Source organism: Solanum pennellii, chromosome 2, assembly GCF_001406875.1.
Source record: "Solanum pennellii chromosome 2, SPENNV200".
Lineage (NCBI taxonomy): Eukaryota > Viridiplantae > Streptophyta > Magnoliopsida > Solanales > Solanaceae > Solanum > Solanum pennellii.
Genome location: NC_028638.1, coordinates 57,493,825 through 57,513,007, shown reverse-complemented (window position 1 = coordinate 57,513,007; position 19,183 = coordinate 57,493,825). Strand labels below are relative to the sequence as shown.

The following is a 19,183-nucleotide window of genomic DNA, read 5'->3' as shown; positions in this document are numbered from 1 at the left end:
AAATAATTGAATATTGACAAGTATGTGTTGCTGATTTGCAATAAGGCCATGATGTGTAGTGTAGAGCTGCCTGGTGGCAACTTCATTTATCAGTTGCATTTAATAGTCTTATATTTGTATGAGTGGGGCTTTTAGGGTTCGGACAAATATTTTTCATAGATTCATGTTTGTATTAGAAAATTAAATAAATATATGTTTATCAATATGTGAATTCCTTAGACAAAATTAACTTTGAATCCATAGACTTATAACTTTAACTCCGCTTCTGTTTGTGAATATTTTTATAAAAGCAATTGTAGCAAGACAACTATTTTAAAAATCATATTTTTACTAAATTAAATGTCAAATTAACTTTTGTCATATAAATTAAAACGAAATAAAAACAGCTTGAGATAGACAATCTTCAATCAATTGGAGGTTTAAAGGTGGAGAACAAATCGATAATAAAAGCAACCCTTCTAAGAACATTTATACATAACGGACCATACCTATATATTTTGATATCTTCTGTTTAATTTGGAACATCGCTATCGCTAAGGAAGACTTTCCACCTGGCTTTTAAAATTTAAGCAAATGAATAATCCGTTGCCAACAATGAACTTTGCGATGTGGATTCCTCGTAGTGACAAATTCCGAATTTAATTTTTATTTGATTTGAGTGGATAGAGCAATTTTTATATAAATATTTATTTTATGTGTAATTTTTTTCAAGTATATTCAAAATTCGACCGTCAAACCCGCAACTTTGTGGCCCACTAAGTTAGCTTTTTCAATTGATATTTTTTCAATATATGTATGCCATGTGTTTAAATTTATTATTCATTTTAATTAATCTTAATCAATTAACATGTGTTTTACTTCATTAAATCACATTGTAATGGTTGTATTAGTTTGGTGTAAATACCTGATGTGGATAAATTTTTTATTTCATTAAATCACATAATAATAGTTGTATTAGTTTAATGTAAACACTCGGTGCCAGTAAGTTTTTTCCATTTCAAAGCTTAGGTAGGCAAATTATGATCTTTTGTCACTCTAGTAATCAATCTGACTTGCAATTGTATCGTAGTTATTTGTATCACTCAATGTTTGATATTTATATATTAGTTCTAATTGAAGTATGCATTTCAGAGACACCACTTCCAACATAATTTTCTCCATATTCAGAGTCAGTTACATCATTATTAATGATAGGAAAAGCTATGGATTAAAATTTCAAAATTCATTAACAAGTAGAACTCAATTCATAATGTTGTTGCTGTCATAGTTAATGTTGTCTCGATCATTAGCTGGTTCCTCACATTTGGTAGTACAGCTCATCATTGATTGAAGTTATTCTGTTGGAACTTTCCTCAGCTTCTAAGCTCTATTATTATTACTTGTCATTTTTCTGCAAAAAAAAAAAAAAAAGACAAGCAAAGTGTTGTTTTTTTAAAAAAAAAATAATATAAAAAAAGTGTGGATAAGAGGATAGGCAACTGCAATAAATAAATAAATAAAGTTAGATACCATCAAACACAAACTGCCGTAACAGAAGAAGATTTGTGTAAGCATGAGAACTGATTCTTATTCAATAGCTTTCCATCATGTCCACATTTTTAATTAGACCATCAATCGATTCAATAAACGATTATCTTAATATTTATTCATATAAATATATATACACACATTTTATGTGATATTATTTTTTACATTGTCAAAATAATAATGTTACGACCTTTGTCAATAGTCTGCCAACCACATAGTAAATGTATACCGCATAAGGCAAGTCCTATGCGAAAGGCTCGACTCAGAAGACATTGAGAGGAATCGATCATGGATCATCCATGTGGATAACCACCCTCCAAACCAACAGAGCCATCTGGAAGGACTATAATATGCTATTTGATATACGTATTCATTTTGTTCTTAATTTTTGTGGACGATTAAATTAAAGTTAGGAGTCTTCAATTCTGATTTTGCTTTCCTTTCTCTGAAGGAATTGTTCTTTTCTTGCCTTAATTAGACAAATTATAGGGCCAATCAGTAACTGTTTCTGTTTTTATTATCCACAATATATAAGTTTTCAAATTGAAGTAGAAATAATTAATATGCGTCATGATTCACCACAATTTGTTGATGAGTCTACATCCTTACAAATTATATGTGTACAATAATTTAATAACATTTCACATAAGTAGTAACACGAGAATATCTGCTTTTGTACTAGTGGGTAATCCTTTCACAAGAAAACATAGACGTGACTCAATTTCTTTCACTGTGTAATGATTAGTAAAAAAGCTATATAGGAGAACCAATTTGATTTCGTGATATTATAATATTTCTCTATTATTGATTTAATAGATAAAGAGGATCTACACATTTAATTAGTTGCACTAGCAAATGCCATGTGAAGGGTTTTTGTGAAGTACGAGTGCATGTGAAGGCTTTTGTCATCTTGATTGATTGATGGATTACATCCAAAATAGAATCCGCCTATAAAAATATAATCCATTCAAATTTAAGTAGATTATGAGTGTGTTTGGTACGAAGGAAAATATTTTCTGAAAAATGTTTTTCAATTTTCTCATGTTTGATTGGAGTAAAAGTTCTGAAATTTTTTTTTCCAAATCAACTCATTTTCCTCAAAATTAAGGAAAATGACTTCCTTCAAAAATTAAGGAAAACATTTTCCAAAGCTCTCCTCCAATTTCAAATTACTTTTTTTTTTTGGAAAAAACATTAATTTTTAAAAAAATAAAAATATTTTCAATTTCAAAATTTTATTTTTTTCACCCGATCCCTGACCACCCTCCCCCAGCCCCTCTCCAACAACCCCACCCCCACCACCCCACCCCAAAAAAATTATTTTTAAAAAATTCATAAATTATTTTCTACTCTAGTAAAAATAAAAGATGTTCCTCAAAAATATTTTTTATTCATAAATCAAACACTAAAAGTCATTTCCAAAAAATATTTTCTACTCACCAACCAAACATGAAAAAATAAGTCCAAAATCTACTTGTTTCCAGGAAAACATTTTCATGGAAAACATTTTCCTTCATACCAAACACACCCATATCAACTTGCTTATTTACTTTGTGTTTATTCATTTTAACTCGTTCTATTAAATTCATTTAAAAATCAAGTTAATTTGGGCTAGTATATTGTAATTAGTAATTTCTTCCATATTTAGATAAATTAGAACTAAAGAATAAAGAAATTAAACTTGATAAGAGTGGGGTGGGATTGGGTTATCACCTATTTATAGTTCATCTATATTCAACTCATTTCAACCAGTGGGTTAAAAACATATTAATTCGATTCAACTTCAGTTCAATCAGTCAATATTTATTACAGTTTAATCTAAAAGGTAGCCCCACATTAGAGAAAAAACTCATTACGTAATTAATGTATATGTTCAGATTTGGAAATGTATAACTTTTATGTTACGCAAAATGGTTACTATTGTTTTCTTCCATTTTCACAAGCAACTGCTACGTACGTATTATATCGCTCTCTAAATTCTGATTGTAGTTTAATAGTTGTAAGTTAGTAACAATAAACTGTATTGTCTTGTTGTCTCATCCTTTGCTAGAAGTTCAAACGCACCTCTCTAACTTTATGGTAAGTTTGGCTCTTTCTAATTTCATTATCATCTTGATATCAAAATATTTTATTTCTAAATAAATACACTATCGTAAATATGACTTTTCAAAAGCATAATTGTTCCAGTGTGGTACAATATTATTTCAACATCAAACAACAATAATATATAACACCCTTAATATGTTCCACAAATGGTATTTAAGTAAAATAATATACGTAAATTTTACTTTTTAGGTAAATTTTTTCCGGAATATTGCGCAACAAGATCTATGATATTGGATGCAAGCTCTGAAAAACCCAATAATTTTTGCACAAACACTATTTATATTTAAAAATCAAATAAAGATATAAAAATTACTTGGGGGAACCTTATAATAATACTGTCACTTGGTCAGTGAGAGTAAAAGATCTGCGTAAGCTTAATTAGCTGACCTCCTTAATGAGGGTTTGATTTCCCTTTATCACATATTATGACTTTTTATTTTTAAAATTTGAGATTATTGAGAACCATAAATTTCAACTGCTCAATCCAATTCTATTGCACAATATTTATATTTAAGTTTAATATCAATTCACTAAGCCATGAATCAAATGACAGAACATAGTTTTTGCGTGTGACGACTAGAGGATATTATTGTAAATCAAGTGGCTTATATCTAGAGTATATTATATAATGTAGCAATAGTTTTGATTATTCTTAAGAGAAATTTACGTAAATATACTATAATAAAAAATATTTATTATTTATAGCAATAACATTTTTTTTGACATTTTTACTTTTAATTCATTTATAATACAAGTTTAATACATATTACAAAGAACGATTATTATTCACATATAATAAAGATTTTAACGATGGATAATATATTTATCACACATTTTAATACGCTTATAATACAATATGTCAAATTTTTACCAAACAAACATAGCATATTTCAAAAAATAATTATAATTCATATATATTGCATACATAATTCACTTTTAATTCATATTACAGATTTAACATAGTATTGCTATAAATGGTAATAAATTAGAAGTATTGCTAAAATCAGTAATTATTTATTAAAATGTATTATTTTATGTAATTTTTCCTATTCGTAATCTGTCGCTACAGTTTTGCGAACTTTTGCTATTCTATTTTCTAATTTTATAAATTCAGAATTTGTATAATTTGATCTCTGATTGTATAAATTCAGAATTTGTATCATTCGGTTCTTGATTGTATAAATCAATAATTTGTATACGCTTACATCCTAGCTATTTTCGAAATGAAAGATTGAGGAGCTGCTGAAGATGGGGCTGCAGAGGGCAGTTCCGGTAAGAGAGAGAAATTTGTGTACGATTTATGAAAAAATCATGATTAATTACCTTGTTCGTATATTGACAAGCGAAACACACAAATAGAGTTCTAAATAATTTCTAAATGTATAAATATAGAATTTTTATATACTTACTCTAATTGTAAATTCACAAGCGAATTATACCAACTGCAACCTTAATAGTAAAACGTAACTCTAATTATTGAGTATATAGTTAAACTATATAAAGTTAGAGCCTTATTATGTTTATTATCTTTATTATTTCTGAAATTTTCTACCGGAAAGAAAGAAGCAACTCAAAAGAATGTCTGGGCAACATCTTGCCAGCCCAATAAAGAGATTTTGGTGGGCTCAAACTGAGAGCCCATATCAACATAAATAGCCCAGTAATCAATTAGCTTCGACTTCTAAAGGGCTGATCTACTTTTTTCTGGTTTTTCTAGTTCATAGTCATCCTCACCAACTACCAAATTGGACTCTTAAACCACCACCTATATCTACGATGGACTGACGAATATTAAGTTTAAAATATTTTGGGCTCAAACCCTTTGAATTAATTTGAGATGATTGAAGGCAAGTTACATATTTAGCTAATCGGTATTATATTTGTTAGTCAAATATATCTTACAAAATCATGTTATATGTATCCTATAATTATATGAAATATATATTTGTCGGCTATTGTTTTTGTTGTTTGAGTATGGTTGTGACTTGTGTTATGCTGAACTTGAGTTAATTAAAGTTCTTGAACATAACTACAAGTCTACCAGTAATTAATTCTGTAAAAATTGGAGTAATATAATTTTTCTATACTGAGAAAGCTGTTTGGTTGGTTTACTAGGTATATTAGCATGCGGAATTATGACTTGTATCACCAGATAATAAGCATTTAGGTACAATTAATACATAATACTATTTACACGTGAAAATCATTAATCAAGAACAAATTGAATGCGTCACACCTTAAGGTTACATATTTTTTAAAAATGAATTAATGAAACTACAACATATCGATATATCAAGATAATTTAGCAGGCAGTAACATAATTGTCGTCGTTCTTCTTAGTTTGTATTGTCTCTTGTTGGTCAGTTGGCAAAAGTAAAGTAGATACGTGCAATAATGAGTACGTGCACGATAACAATGTCAAGTAGCCTTAATTTGAGGTTCAAGAGAAAAATAAATGCATTCCATATTCACTCTGGTACAGTTTACTGCAAATACAGACAATTGAAGCAATAAAATGACATTTGACTTTTGCCTACCCCTTACTCTTAGATTTCTAGTACATCTCAAATTCACAACAAAACGGAACTTTATGTCCATATCAACACAAATCATTTATGCATATGTAAGGACATAAATACATAGGGTTAGTAACAATGACAATGTTTTTTAAACTCACGTATTCAACCATATGCAACATTTGATATGTATAAATAATCTGTTATGTAGCTAGTTAAAATCTGTTGTTAGTGTTAAATTATTGCACTTGTTTTCATATCTAGAAATAAAATCTTGCTAGTTACATTTACATAAGGCATAATACATATATTGGACTTTAAACTTGGCTTCAAATTTTAACTTTGACCTCCAACTTTTATAATGCACAAACATGCAGTTTAACTATCCAACTTTTAAATAAATAAACACACGAGTCCTATATGGCACAATACATGTAAGACACCACGTAGGACAAAAAATGACATGTACGATGACATGTGTGTCTATTTGTTCAACTTTATACAAGTTTAAGTGGCTAATTGTGCACATCCAAAGTTGAAGGGCATAAATGTAATTTAAAGTCAAGTTAAAGAGCATACATATGTATTATGCCTTTACATAAAAGGGAGGCCGTGACGGTTCGTGCAGTTATCTTCATGCTATCACGTAAGCAAATCAGAAGACAACGACATTTCATTTACACAGTTTAAACACAAGGATATATCACGAGAAAGTGGAAATAAGAAGACATTTATTTAAGTCATGACATCATGATACATGGCCCAATTTTTTGTATTGATAAATGGAAAACTAAAATAATCTTGCCTGAGTTGTTTGAACAAGCTGAGTTGCCTTGCCACCTCCGTCAGACCAAGTGACTTTAAAGTCGTGGTGGGTCGTGCACTCACTACTGAGAATCAAAAGGTCAAAGCCATATAGCAATTACTAATACGACAGACCTAAATTTCTTAAGAGCTAGGTGAGCTTGATCGACATAAGCTAAAAAATGAGTCAAATCTCAGTTGCGCCGATCGAACTCTTACAATTTCTTTCTTTGTTTTCGCGAGTTATATTTTAGTTGGCTAATTTTACCACCCTACTTTGACTTTGGTTACGGCCTTAAATAGTGTAATTCATATTACATCCTATGCTAGAAATAGAGATTTTAATTCTATCACGAGTTTGTTCTATTAACACAAGATAATGATCTTAGCCTCTACAACTTCTATCTACTATATATCCAAATATTTAGCTTTACTACTTTTGCAGTTGAAAATGAAAATGACTTTCCTTCAAAACCTAATGAAAACATTTTCTACACTCTCTTCTAACTTCAAATCACAATTTTTTGGTTCCTACCCTCAAACCAGCCCCACAAACCCCCCCACTCCCACACCCCAAGGAAAAAAATAATTAAAAGTTATATTTATTAGATATTTCTGTTTTATCGAAAAAAATGATTTTCGAAAAGAGTTTGTTTGTTTTTTAAGGATATTTTCGACTTTTAGGAGTCGCCACTTAATTTTTTAAGAAAAATCAAGAAAACTTGTTTTCAAACAACTTAAACAGAAAAAATCATTTGAAAACATTTTTTAGGGTTCGGGATTCTTATTAGCGTCTTAGGAAGGTGTATGGCACCTAAGACACTCCGCTAACTTACGGTTTTCCGACGATTAACTTATTTGACTATTTTTGTTTTATCTATTGCAATTTTTAAGTTGAACTATTTAAAGTTTTATCTAGACGAATTTACGAATTTAACGACATTTATGGTTTTAAGATTCCGTTAAAACTAAACTTTTTAAAACCTTAACTCTAAACCAACTTTCAAATTTAAACATCTATTGCTTTAAAGTTTCAATTTTTAGTTTGAGTTTGATAAAACAAAAGACGTTCGATGGGGTTTGGAGTAATTCTAATCCTAAGCTAACGACATTCAAAACAAAACAACATAAGCAAATAATAAAGAGAGAGAGAGAGAGAGAGAGATTCGGGTTCAAGTATCGGATGCTGTCCGCCTTGGCCGAAACTCGGACCCACCTGCTTTTGGGTATTTAACCCATTTTGTACCTGTCCTAATCTAAACATACAAATGTAATAAAAGAAAGTAAAGCGACAAGGGCTTATGCCCATTACAACATAAATCTTTGTGTCTTTTGGTATATTTCTCGTTGTCTTCTTACTCGTGGTCTTTCGAGGTTTGCTTTGCTAGCTTCCGCGTATACACCTGATATTTCAGATCCTAACATATGGCACCTAAGACACTCCGCTAACTTACGGTTTTCCGACGATTAACTTATTTGACTATTTTTGTTTTATCTATTGCAATTTTTAAGTTGAACTATTTAAAGTTTTATCTAGACGAATTTACGAATTTAACGACATTTATGGTTTTAAGATTCCGTTAAAACTAAACTTTTTAAAACCTTAACTCTAAACCAACTTTCAAATTTAAACATCTATTGCTTTAAAGTTTCAATTTTTAGTTTGAGTTTGATAAAACAAAAGACGTTCGATGGGGTTTGGAGTAATTCTAATCCTAAGCTAACGACATTCAAAACAAAACAACATAAGCAAATAATAAAGAGAGAGAGAGAGAGAGAGAGATTCGGGTTCAAGTATCGGATGCTGTCCGCCTTGGCCGAAACTCGGACCCACCTGCTTTTGGGTATTTAACCCATTTTGTACCTGTCCTAATCTAAACATACAAATGTAATAAAAGAAAGTAAAGCGACAAGGGCTTATGCCCATTACAACATAAATCTTTGTGTCTTTTGGTATATTTCTCGTTGTCTTCTTACTCGTGGTCTTTCGAGGTTTGCTTTGCTAGCTTCCGCGTATACACCTGATATTTCAGATCCTAACATATGGCACCTAAGACACTCCGCTAACTTACGGTTTTCCGACGATTAACTTATTTGACTATTTTTGTTTTATCTATTGCAATTTTTAAGTTGAACTATTTAAAGTTTTATCTAGACGAATTTACGAATTTAACGACATTTATGGTTTTAAGATTCCGTTAAAACTAAACTTTTTAAAACCTTAACTCTAAACCAACTTTCAAATTTAAACATCGATTGCTTTAAAGTTTCAATTTTTAGTTTGAGTTTGATAAAACAAAAGACGTTCGATGGGGTTTGGAGTAATTCTAATCCTAAGCTAACGACATTCAAAACAAAACAACATAAGCAAATAATAAAGAGAGAGAGAGAGAGAGAGAGATTCGGGTTCAAGTATCGGATGCTGTCCGCCTTGGCCGAAACTCGGACCCACCTGCTTTTGGGTATTTAACCCATTTTGTACCTGTCCTAATCTAAACATACAAATGTAATAAAAGAAAGTAAAGCGACAAGGGCTTATGCCCATTACAACATAAATCTTTGTGTCTTTTGGTATATTTCTCGTTGTCTTCTTACTCGTGGTCTTTCGAGGTTTGCTTTGCTAGCTTCCGCGTATACACCTGATATTTCAGATCCTAACATATGGCACCTAAGACACTCCGCTAACTTACGGTTTTCCGACGATTAACTTATTTGACTATTTTTGTTTTATCTATTGCAATTTTTAAGTTGAACTATTTAAAGTTTTATCTAGACGAATTTACGAATTTAACGACATTTATGGTTTTAAGATTCCGTTAAAACTAAACTTTTTAAAACCTTAACTCTAAACCAACTTTCAAATTTAAACATCTATTGCTTTAAAGTTTCAATTTTTAGTTTGAGTTTGATAAAACAAAAGACGTTCGATGGGGTTTGGAGTAATTCTAATCCTAAGCTAACGACATTCAAAACAAAACAACATAAGCAAATAATAAAGAGAGAGAGAGAGAGAGAGAGTGAGAGAGAGATTCGGGTCCAAGTATCGGATGCTGTCCGCCTTGGCCGAAACTCGGACCCACCTGCTTTTGGGTATTTAACCCATTTTGTACCTGTCCTAATCTAAACATACAAATGTAATAAAAGAAAGTAAAGCGACAAGGGCTTATGCCCATTACAACATAAAAATACAAGAAAACATGAAGCCTTCTAATCTCTATTCTTCGAATTCCTTCGATCTTCCAAGAATTGGGAATTGTGTACGGCTGCCTTGACAAGTTGGCTCGATGAAGAAATTTTGAGCCTTATCGGCTCTTCCACAACGCAAGGGTAAGATGAAGTCCCAAAATGGACTCGGGAAGCGATTTCACATGCGAACCAAACGAAAAATGAATTAGCGTTTGAAATGATAAGCTAATAGCGGACGAAACATGTTTTGAACTAAGCAAACTTCAAACCAAGCAACAAGCAATAAGCAAGAAAGTCTAATTTAAAAGGGAACCCAAGTATCAAAATGACATTTTCCGTATCTCAAAAAGCGAAAGAAGGATAAATAGGAAAGTGCATACGCTGCCAGCTATAATCATAACCATGGCTGCATACAATCAATGATCTAAAGCAGGACTTAACAACATCAAAAGTAACGGCCAAGGTATGGATATTTCCAAAATGGAAATAGTCAAAGTTTGTAAACAAAACTAACACTAAACAGTAACATATTCCTCCAAACATTTGGATTTCAGAAATCCCTCTAATCCTAGACCAATAGTAGATTCAAAGTATTGAAAGGAAAAGCATGTGATAATCAGCCAGCAAAACATCAAACTTGAGGCAATCAAACAAGAGAGTCGTGCAACAGACACAACTGTAATATACCTAAACTCACATGTTAACAAAAAAAAAAACAACAGCAAAAGGAAAAATCGATCATGATACCAGCTAAAGGACATATACACGACCTACATTAGTTTATTTCGACCTAGACGAATGACTCGAGAAGATAAATGAATGAAGGTTTTAAACGAGGCGAACAAGTAAAAAGTGACACATTCTAAGCAAATGGAAGAACACATAGACACAGACCGTGAGTAAAATTTCATAAGAAGAAATATCACATACAGAGCCACATCATGACTAGACAAAGAGCTCAACCTAAGGAAAACATTTCAAAATCAATCTTAGCATCACAAAAACTACTTGAGGGAAAGAGGGGAATTCATTCATATTCAGCCAACCTTCACAGAAAATTATTGTACCATGGAAACTTCCAACTTAAACAAAACTGAAACTTAACAGAAGCTAAATTCGATGAAACGCCAAAGCATGCGAACTAACATTCAAGCGGTGGCTCTCCAAAACGAAACCAAGTCAAGGCCAATATGATAAAATCTCTACCACGGCAAACTTGTAACAATAGAAAGCAACACATGACGAGCAAACGTAACAAGACAGAACTATAACGCACGATACATTGCGGATTTAAACGAGCAAGCAAGGTGTAACATCTCATATTTTCAGCAAACAAACCACAGTTTCGAGTTCCGCTTAGAAAACTGATAGAAAATGGAAAACATCCCTTCTTTGAAGCAGCGAAACAGGGACGACGAGCGGAGCAGAGACTGCCGATAAATATCCACAATCACAGGCTTGATGAACACCAACGCTAAAGGGACTGAACTGCTCGTCAAGTGTTCTTGAAGAGGAAAAAAAAAATCGTCTATATTGGATATGTATCCTTGTCTTCGACAAGATTTCCCCACCTAAAGGTTCGCTACGTTTAACAGAGATAAACAAGGAAAAGAAGACTTTTCAAAAGAGAAATCTGCTCCCAAAATCTTCCAACCAAAATTTCAATTTTCTAAAACTCTAAACCAAGTTTTTCCCTCTCTGAAAATTTTTCAACAAAGAAATTCCCAACCCCTTACCCTGTCTCTGGTGGGGGTTTATATAGGTGAAAGAAATATTTTTTATTCATAAATTAAACACTAAAAAAAATTTTCGAAAAATATTTTCTACTCACCAATCAAACATGAAAAATAAATCAAAAATCTAATCGTTTTCCAGAAAACATCGTCCTTCCTACCAAACACAACCTATAAATGTCCTGATTTGTTAAAGTAGTATTCAACGGTTTATGATCCCTAGGAAGATAATATAATTAATGATGAAATTAAGTACGCACTTAAACACTGATAATTTACTTCCTTCGTCTTCATATTTTTGTTTTTATTTTTCTCCGCCTTTGTTGTTCGGTGTTAAATTTGAAGGAGGTCTCTGTTAAGTATTAAGAGTAGGACATTTAATTATCAACTAACAACTTCATTAGGCAATAATGTTATTGTGATAAATAACATTGGTNTATATATATATATTAGTAGGTTGAGGACCTGAAGTTTGTTGAGGATATAACTTTCCACTTCTCCTAGACACATTCTGTTAATCAGTATCTTCTTGGAGATTTTCTATATATACGCATAGTCGGGTTAAAAAAATTGCGCATAATTAAACACGTTTCACTCACTTTTCAACATTTTTGAGACAATTATACAAGGGACTTAATTACACACATTTTATATTCATTTAACCAAACATATCTCAAAAATGTAATAAATAGAATTCATACAAATTACATACACATGAGCTTTCAATATTTTTTAAAACTGTGCTATATCATTTATGCTGATACACAAAGTGACCACACATATCTCAAAACAACACAAGTCAGTTTTCATAAATATTTTATACAGATGATATCATTAATCAAAAGCCTCCTAATACTATTGAGCACATATTTTTTACACATTTCATACCTACAATTACAACACACATCTCATTTACGTATTCTTGGAATTTTACCGAGAGAACTATTTTTCGGAAGAAAATCGCTCGTAAAAAATTTGATGAGCCCTACATATTTATTCATATATTATAGGAGTATATATTACATATAATACAGGTGGCCGGTGCAATTTTTTACCTATGTTCTTACGCCAATAATCAAATATCTTAGTTGAACGGCTCGTGTGGATATTCATCAGTTTGATGGCATTTGTGGATTGTGGTCCAAGAAATACATGTCAAGGGTTTCTCTCTCTTTTTTTTTTTTGGACGAAAAGCCAATTGAAAGGTAAATATAAGCTATTTCGAATAGTACTAATTATTTTTGGTCATTTTTCTATTTATATTATAAAGTGTAGATATTGATTATATGTGAATTATGACACTAGATGAAGAAGCATATCTAAAGATAAAAGATGCCCTTAATTAGACAATTCCAATGTAACAATCTATATTTTAGTATTCCATCGTTTAACAATCACTCTTTACATTAACAATACTTACATATTAGTATCATCCACTATACATACAAGTCTCCATATTATATGTATATATAGAGAGAGAATTGAAGCATTCTAGTCCTCTGATAAGTGTAGGGTAAACTAAATGACCCTGTGAGGTAGCTTGTGTCTCTTTGGAGCCACAAACAAAAAGCCATTCGACACAAATAGAAGTACCAGTCTGAGTTGGAAAGTTAATGCTGTCCCAATCGCAATTTCTGCCATAGGCCATTGCCTTTTTATGGCGAACATAAACACAGTCAGCATGGCCCCCCATCGAGGTACTCATCTGGGTTTACATTACCAATGAGAATAGTATAATATACATATCATTAATTCACATAAAAGGCCCATAGTGGCGATGCATTATTGGAGGATTGCTTGATAAGAAAAAGTACAGCTTCGGCTTACATATGGAACTGACCAAATTACGACTATAGGGTCAAAGAGTTACTGGATATGTAATTTGTACCCGCGGGAAAGTTTAATTTTTCGAAGAAGGGTGTCAACTGACCATTTTTACTGAATTTTAGATCTTTTAAGCTTCTGATATTGTTTATATTAGCGAACTAATGATATATTTGATTCTACTTTAAGGACAATTAATTAATCGAAAAAGAACCTAAAATAATCTTAAAGTATTGACAAGTATACAAGTATCTTTCATCCACCTATTTGCTCCAAAATACCATTTCCACCTACCTATTGGGTTCAAAATACCCTTTCCACCTACTTATTGGGTCCAAAATACCCTTGTCATCCACCTTTTCGTTCAAAATTAACCACTTTTTTAACGGTTTTATATTTTTGAACTATTTAAATATTCTTTTAAATACGTGACACTCAACTATTTATTATAATTTAACTTACTAGTATAATTTATAAATCAATCCACTATCCACCCATTACTAATAAACCCCTTCAAATTAATAAACCCATCATATTATTAATGCAACAACAAAAAAACTAGTGCCAATTGAGTGTTTTTAAAAATTTGAGGCGAAAATATCAAAGATTCAAGTGTCTAAATAAAAATTACCGATAAACTTAAAAGTCTGACTATGTTCATCTTAATGATTCTTACGTCTCAATTATTTGATGTTACTTCATAGGTAACTTTTTTTCAAAATAATATATTAAGGTTTTAAAACAAATCATAAATATTTATAAAATTATATTTTAAAAAAGTGCATGAATTAATTCGGGATGTATAATGAAATTTCTAATTCAATATTTTGCATATTAATATAATAAAAAAATACATCTTAAAATGTTAGTCAAAATTTTTATTGTTTGACTCTAAAGATAGAAATCTTTACGAACAATGGATGGAGTATATAATACTAACTTTAGGCCGACAAAAGCTTCACACGTGTAAATAGGGATAAAAATAACAAACGGATATGCCTCGCTAAAATAATTGACAAAAGCTAAAACTAGAGTTACTATTCAATTATATATGAGCTGATAGAAAACCTGCGGTCCCTCAATACAGATAAGGTTGGTATTTTGGCACTTTTAGGCAAACCCTCCCAGTATTGCTAGACAGATTTGACCATCTAACAATTCATATATATATGTACTACCGACACTATATACAGGGAATACTAGAATTTCAATAGAATAGCCAAGAGTAATAAGAAGAGCGAGGTACGTACAAATGACGAATCAATCACTTGATTTACTTTACTCTTGAGCTTGAATATCATTTAGACAAAAGAAGAATAAACATGACATTACTAATATCTCAATCAAACATTATTGGCTCTCGTAGAGTGTACGTACAATGTACATATACAGACAACAATATATTACAGCAATAAAACGACATTTGACTTTAGAATCTTAGTACATATAACAACGGAGCAAGCATTGATAAGACATGAACGTGACTGTCCATATCAATGGGCACAAATTTCATTTCCCCCCTTAAAGGAAAAGTTTCAAATTCCGGCCCTACATTCTGGTGGGGGAACGGGGTTTCTCGATTTGTCTGTGCAATAATCATAGATCATGTGGTTCATTCGAACCCAACGATATTGCCTTGCTTGTACTGGGCTCAGTTGTTGATAAGAAGGTCCTTCCCACCAATTACTTGGGTTGGAGGCACAATTTGCTGGTCCTGGCATTGCACATCCTTCAATGTCAAAATCCTTGTAATATGCGTAAAATGGGGATTTGCTCCAATTTATTTTCTCTAAGCCACCTCTTGTAGCCCAGTCGTCAGCTTCCCACAATGTTGAGTAAACACCCATCGGTTGAAATTTGGGGAATGGGATTCCTTTTGCTTCGTTGTTCTTGTACACTCTAATGGGTATTCCATCCACTGAGAACCTTCAAATTTACAAAAAAAATTAATTAGTTTTAGATAAGTACGTACTACTACAAAAATATTAAGTCAATTTGATTAATTACATGTAATTTTCTAAGGATAGACATTAATCAATTGGACCGAGCCTAGTGAAAACAGTAACTTACATGTTATACTCTACAAAATCGATTGTTTTTTTTAAAAAAATAAATAAATCATGGTTATGAAATAATGTACAAAAATATTATTTTAATTTCGTAGTCTTAAACAATATGTATATGTACTTACACGGCTTGATGATGGTTCCAAAAAATGGTGTATGTGTGAAAATCAGCGGATGGATCGAACCAAAGGTTAACCCTTTGTTCCTTGTCACCTTTTCCGTGGACATAAACATTCGTCTGAACAGTGTACGGCTGCCCTGTCCGGTTCCCCAAGAATTCGAAGTCAAGTTCGTCTCTTACGTTATCTGTGTCAGAATTCATCTGGAAAAAAAAGAATGTCAATAAATATCATGTCTAACGTCAAATTAATGAATAGCTACTCCATATATACTTACGTAAAAGGCAGTAACAGTTCCTGCAGAGTCACCTGGAACGAGCTTGATCTTCATGCTAACACGTCCAAACAGGTATTTGCTTCTCGAAGCAAATCCACATCCTTAAAGCAAAGTAACAATCATTATTATCATGAATCATGCATGAGCATGACACAGACAGAGGCCGATTTAGCCTTTTAACTACGCGCCTATAATGTTAAAAATATTAAAAAATTGAAATTTTGACTCAAAGTTTTAAAAAGGATAATACCTGAGTTTTGATCGAGAATAAGCTGAATTCCCCTGCCGCCATCGAGTTGTTTGATGTGAGAGTCAGACCAAGCGATTTTAAAATCCTGTAAAAAAGTGGCGGGTCGTGCACTTACTAGTGAGAATGAAAAGGTCAAGGCATACACCAATATTAGAACAAAAGCTGATTTTTTTAAGGAAGAGCAAGTCAATGTGGCCATTGTTTTTTCTAATTATATAATTGGATGTTGTGGTGTTAGTGTGTGGAAGTTTGTGAGGTTTATATATGAATAAAGTATAAAAGAAAACGACGACAGAAATTCCATTTTTATTTTTTCATATTACAATTTACAGCTAATAGCAAGCCGTCAGTGGACCCTCTCTCTATGCCAAACCCTACAATTAATCCAGAATAATTCTTTCACTTCTTCTGTCATATCATCATTTATAGGGGCTTCAACATATTTTTCCTTTCATGTTTATTGCAATTTGTAGCTACTAAACCAGAGGTCCTATCTAATCTACGGTCTTCCAATTACTTTATATAAATGACTTTTGACTTTTTCAAAGCCTAATTGGATGTACCCGGTATCAATTTCATTATTTGCAAATATAACAACAAAGAATTTATTTGCATATACTAAATAAATAAATCAACCTTTTTTAAAAAGGAGGAAATTTGTATTCAAGCATAATTTTAACTTTCAAATATTTTTTTTCTTTATTTTTCCAACGTCAACCGTATTGATTGTAATCTTCATCGATCAAAGATAACAATCTCTCTTTGAATGGTGTCTCTATTACTTTTATTAAGGGTAGTCTTTAGTCATCAAATAACTACTTTTATTATTACAACATTCTAGGTGACATAAATAACATCTAGCTAGGTGTACCCTATGTATGGATGCCAAATTGTGCGTTATTACTCATTTTAAAGACTTCTAAAAAGATGTGTTTAATATGATAGTGATTAAAAAAAAGCGATATATCCAAATCATTCTCGTGAAGTCAGATTTTTGAATATTATTTATGTGGAGGAGATTTAGTTTTAATTTTATAATATTGATATATAATTTAAACACCTTCACATATTTAGGATTGGACATTTAAAACATAAATAAGCAATAATTTCAAATGGAGAAGATTCAAAATATCAATTATTAAGCTAAAACAATCAAATAATATTCTTAATATAAAATGAAAATGATATTGTCTAACTTGGAATCAAACTTGGACGACTTTTACCTAAAAACACTCAGTCAAGATGTGGAATTGTTGGATTTATTGTTTGGTTGCTGCTTTTTCTATTTAGCAGGTGGTTTAGCGCATATCATTTTTCTAAAAAGAAAAAAGGTCTCGCGCAATTAATTAAATGTATACTATTGGATTATATAAATTATTTTATATACAGATTGTAAAAATAATATCTTCACTTAAGAATGAAAATCATTTTCCTGTTCACACGTTTATTTCTTAATTATTAGCTACTTCAGGATTTAAAATTTGGCTACCTTTCGATACTTATAAATATCACCAAATCATTATCTTGATGAATTATTGCTCACTTTGTACAATTACCAAACATCATCTTATTTGATACTCAAGCAAACATTGAAAAATGATAATTTAAAATGATTTCCAAAAGCAAGACACTCCCCTGACAAGCATTTTACATTGTACCAAACATACAAGGGTATGTTTGTGTTTATGTGAGGCGCCACAAAAAAAATGAGGTGAAGCCCAATGGAGGAGCCATAGGTTTTTTATTAAATCTCCTTGTAATGAAGTTATATCGTGGAATGATAATTCAATCGAAATAATTGCCCAAAAAAATATGAATCAACCCATCTTCATATATGTAATTTTAATCTAAAATTTATTTTGAAGTCGTAAGTCTTGGAAAGGGTGATATTTTTACATTTCAAATCTATCTGAACAAATATAAAGGAAAACTTAATAGATTAGTTAGTTGAATATATGTTCCTGTGTTGTAATTTCCTCTTTCTTTTTACGTTCCTGACCCCTAATTATTATTTTTTTTTAAAAAAAAAACAAAATAAAGTTTAAAAATGATCTTTATCAAGTAATATTTTCGAGTATAAAACCATGAGAGTCATTTTTGGAGAGTAATTAGTGCAGTCCCAATCTCTCCACAGTTGCCGTCATTGGGTGTCCACGAAACTTGACGGGAGATCAGTAAAACTTGGCCCACATTAAAGCGCTTATCTGGCTTTTAATTGGACTGCAATTGTGTGTAGACCACATATGAATTTACTACACACAAATAAGCCAATATGAGTGATATTGACACACAGTTATAGGATCACCAATTATTTTAGTACTATCCTAAATTTATTTCTTTGATGATTGATCACTGGAATTTATCAAATTGGAGAGTATAATCCAACAGGATCGCTATTCAAATTGAACTGTAGAGCTGGAAAACTCTTAGGGAATTATTTTTCAATGACCAAACACAGAGTTCCACGTGGCATTATTATTAATTAGATATCAAAAACCGACCATGTTTTTGTTAAAATTTTGTGCCCTAACAACGATACCATTTTTAATCAGTGTTTACAATCGCAAATGACAACTGAAGGTACTGATATCCTATTTTTGGATGTGATATAAATTTTCAGGACATTTACTTTATGCGTAACTTATTGAGCTAATTAATCTATTTTTTTTACCGCAATAACATTATTTATCTTTATAACTTTTTTTACTATTGGTAAATTTACATCCTTTAAATGGACAAGTCACGAATAACAATCCCTCTCATTTCTTTTTTCTT

The 19,183-nt window shown here is 31.3% G+C and overlaps 1 protein-coding gene across 1 annotated transcript; it reads right to left on the bottom strand.

Moving 5' to 3' along the window:
• Positions 1–14,968: 14,968 nt before the first annotated feature.
• LOC107011848 (probable xyloglucan endotransglucosylase/hydrolase protein 7) lies at positions 14,969–16,662 on the bottom strand. Its single transcript, XM_015211512.2, has 4 exons — positions 16,409–16,662; positions 16,159–16,259; positions 15,888–16,084; positions 14,969–15,622 (listed from the first exon to the last, which is right to left on the bottom strand). Exons 1-4 carry the CDS (start codon positions 16,605–16,607, stop codon positions 15,232–15,234), a joined length of 888 nt encoding a protein of 295 aa, XP_015066998.1. The 5' UTR covers positions 16,608–16,662; the 3' UTR covers positions 14,969–15,231.
• Positions 16,663–19,183: the final 2,521 nt, after the last annotated feature.

What these genes read in the sequence shown, in the direction of transcription:
- LOC107011848 (XM_015211512.2), bottom strand. Translation starts at nt 16,607, where the DNA reads ATGGCCACATTGACTTGCTCTTCCTTAAAAAAATCAGCTTTTGTTCTA. An exon ending in GAACTGTTACTGCCTTTTAC is followed by an intron (nt 16,085 to 16,158) that starts GTAAGTATATAT and finishes TTTTTTTTCCAG; the next exon opens with ATGAATTCTGACACAGATAA. An exon ending in TGGAACCATCATCAAGCCGT is followed by an intron (nt 15,623 to 15,887) that starts GTAAGTACATAT and finishes GTAAATTTGAAG; the next exon opens with GTTCTCAGTGGATGGAATAC.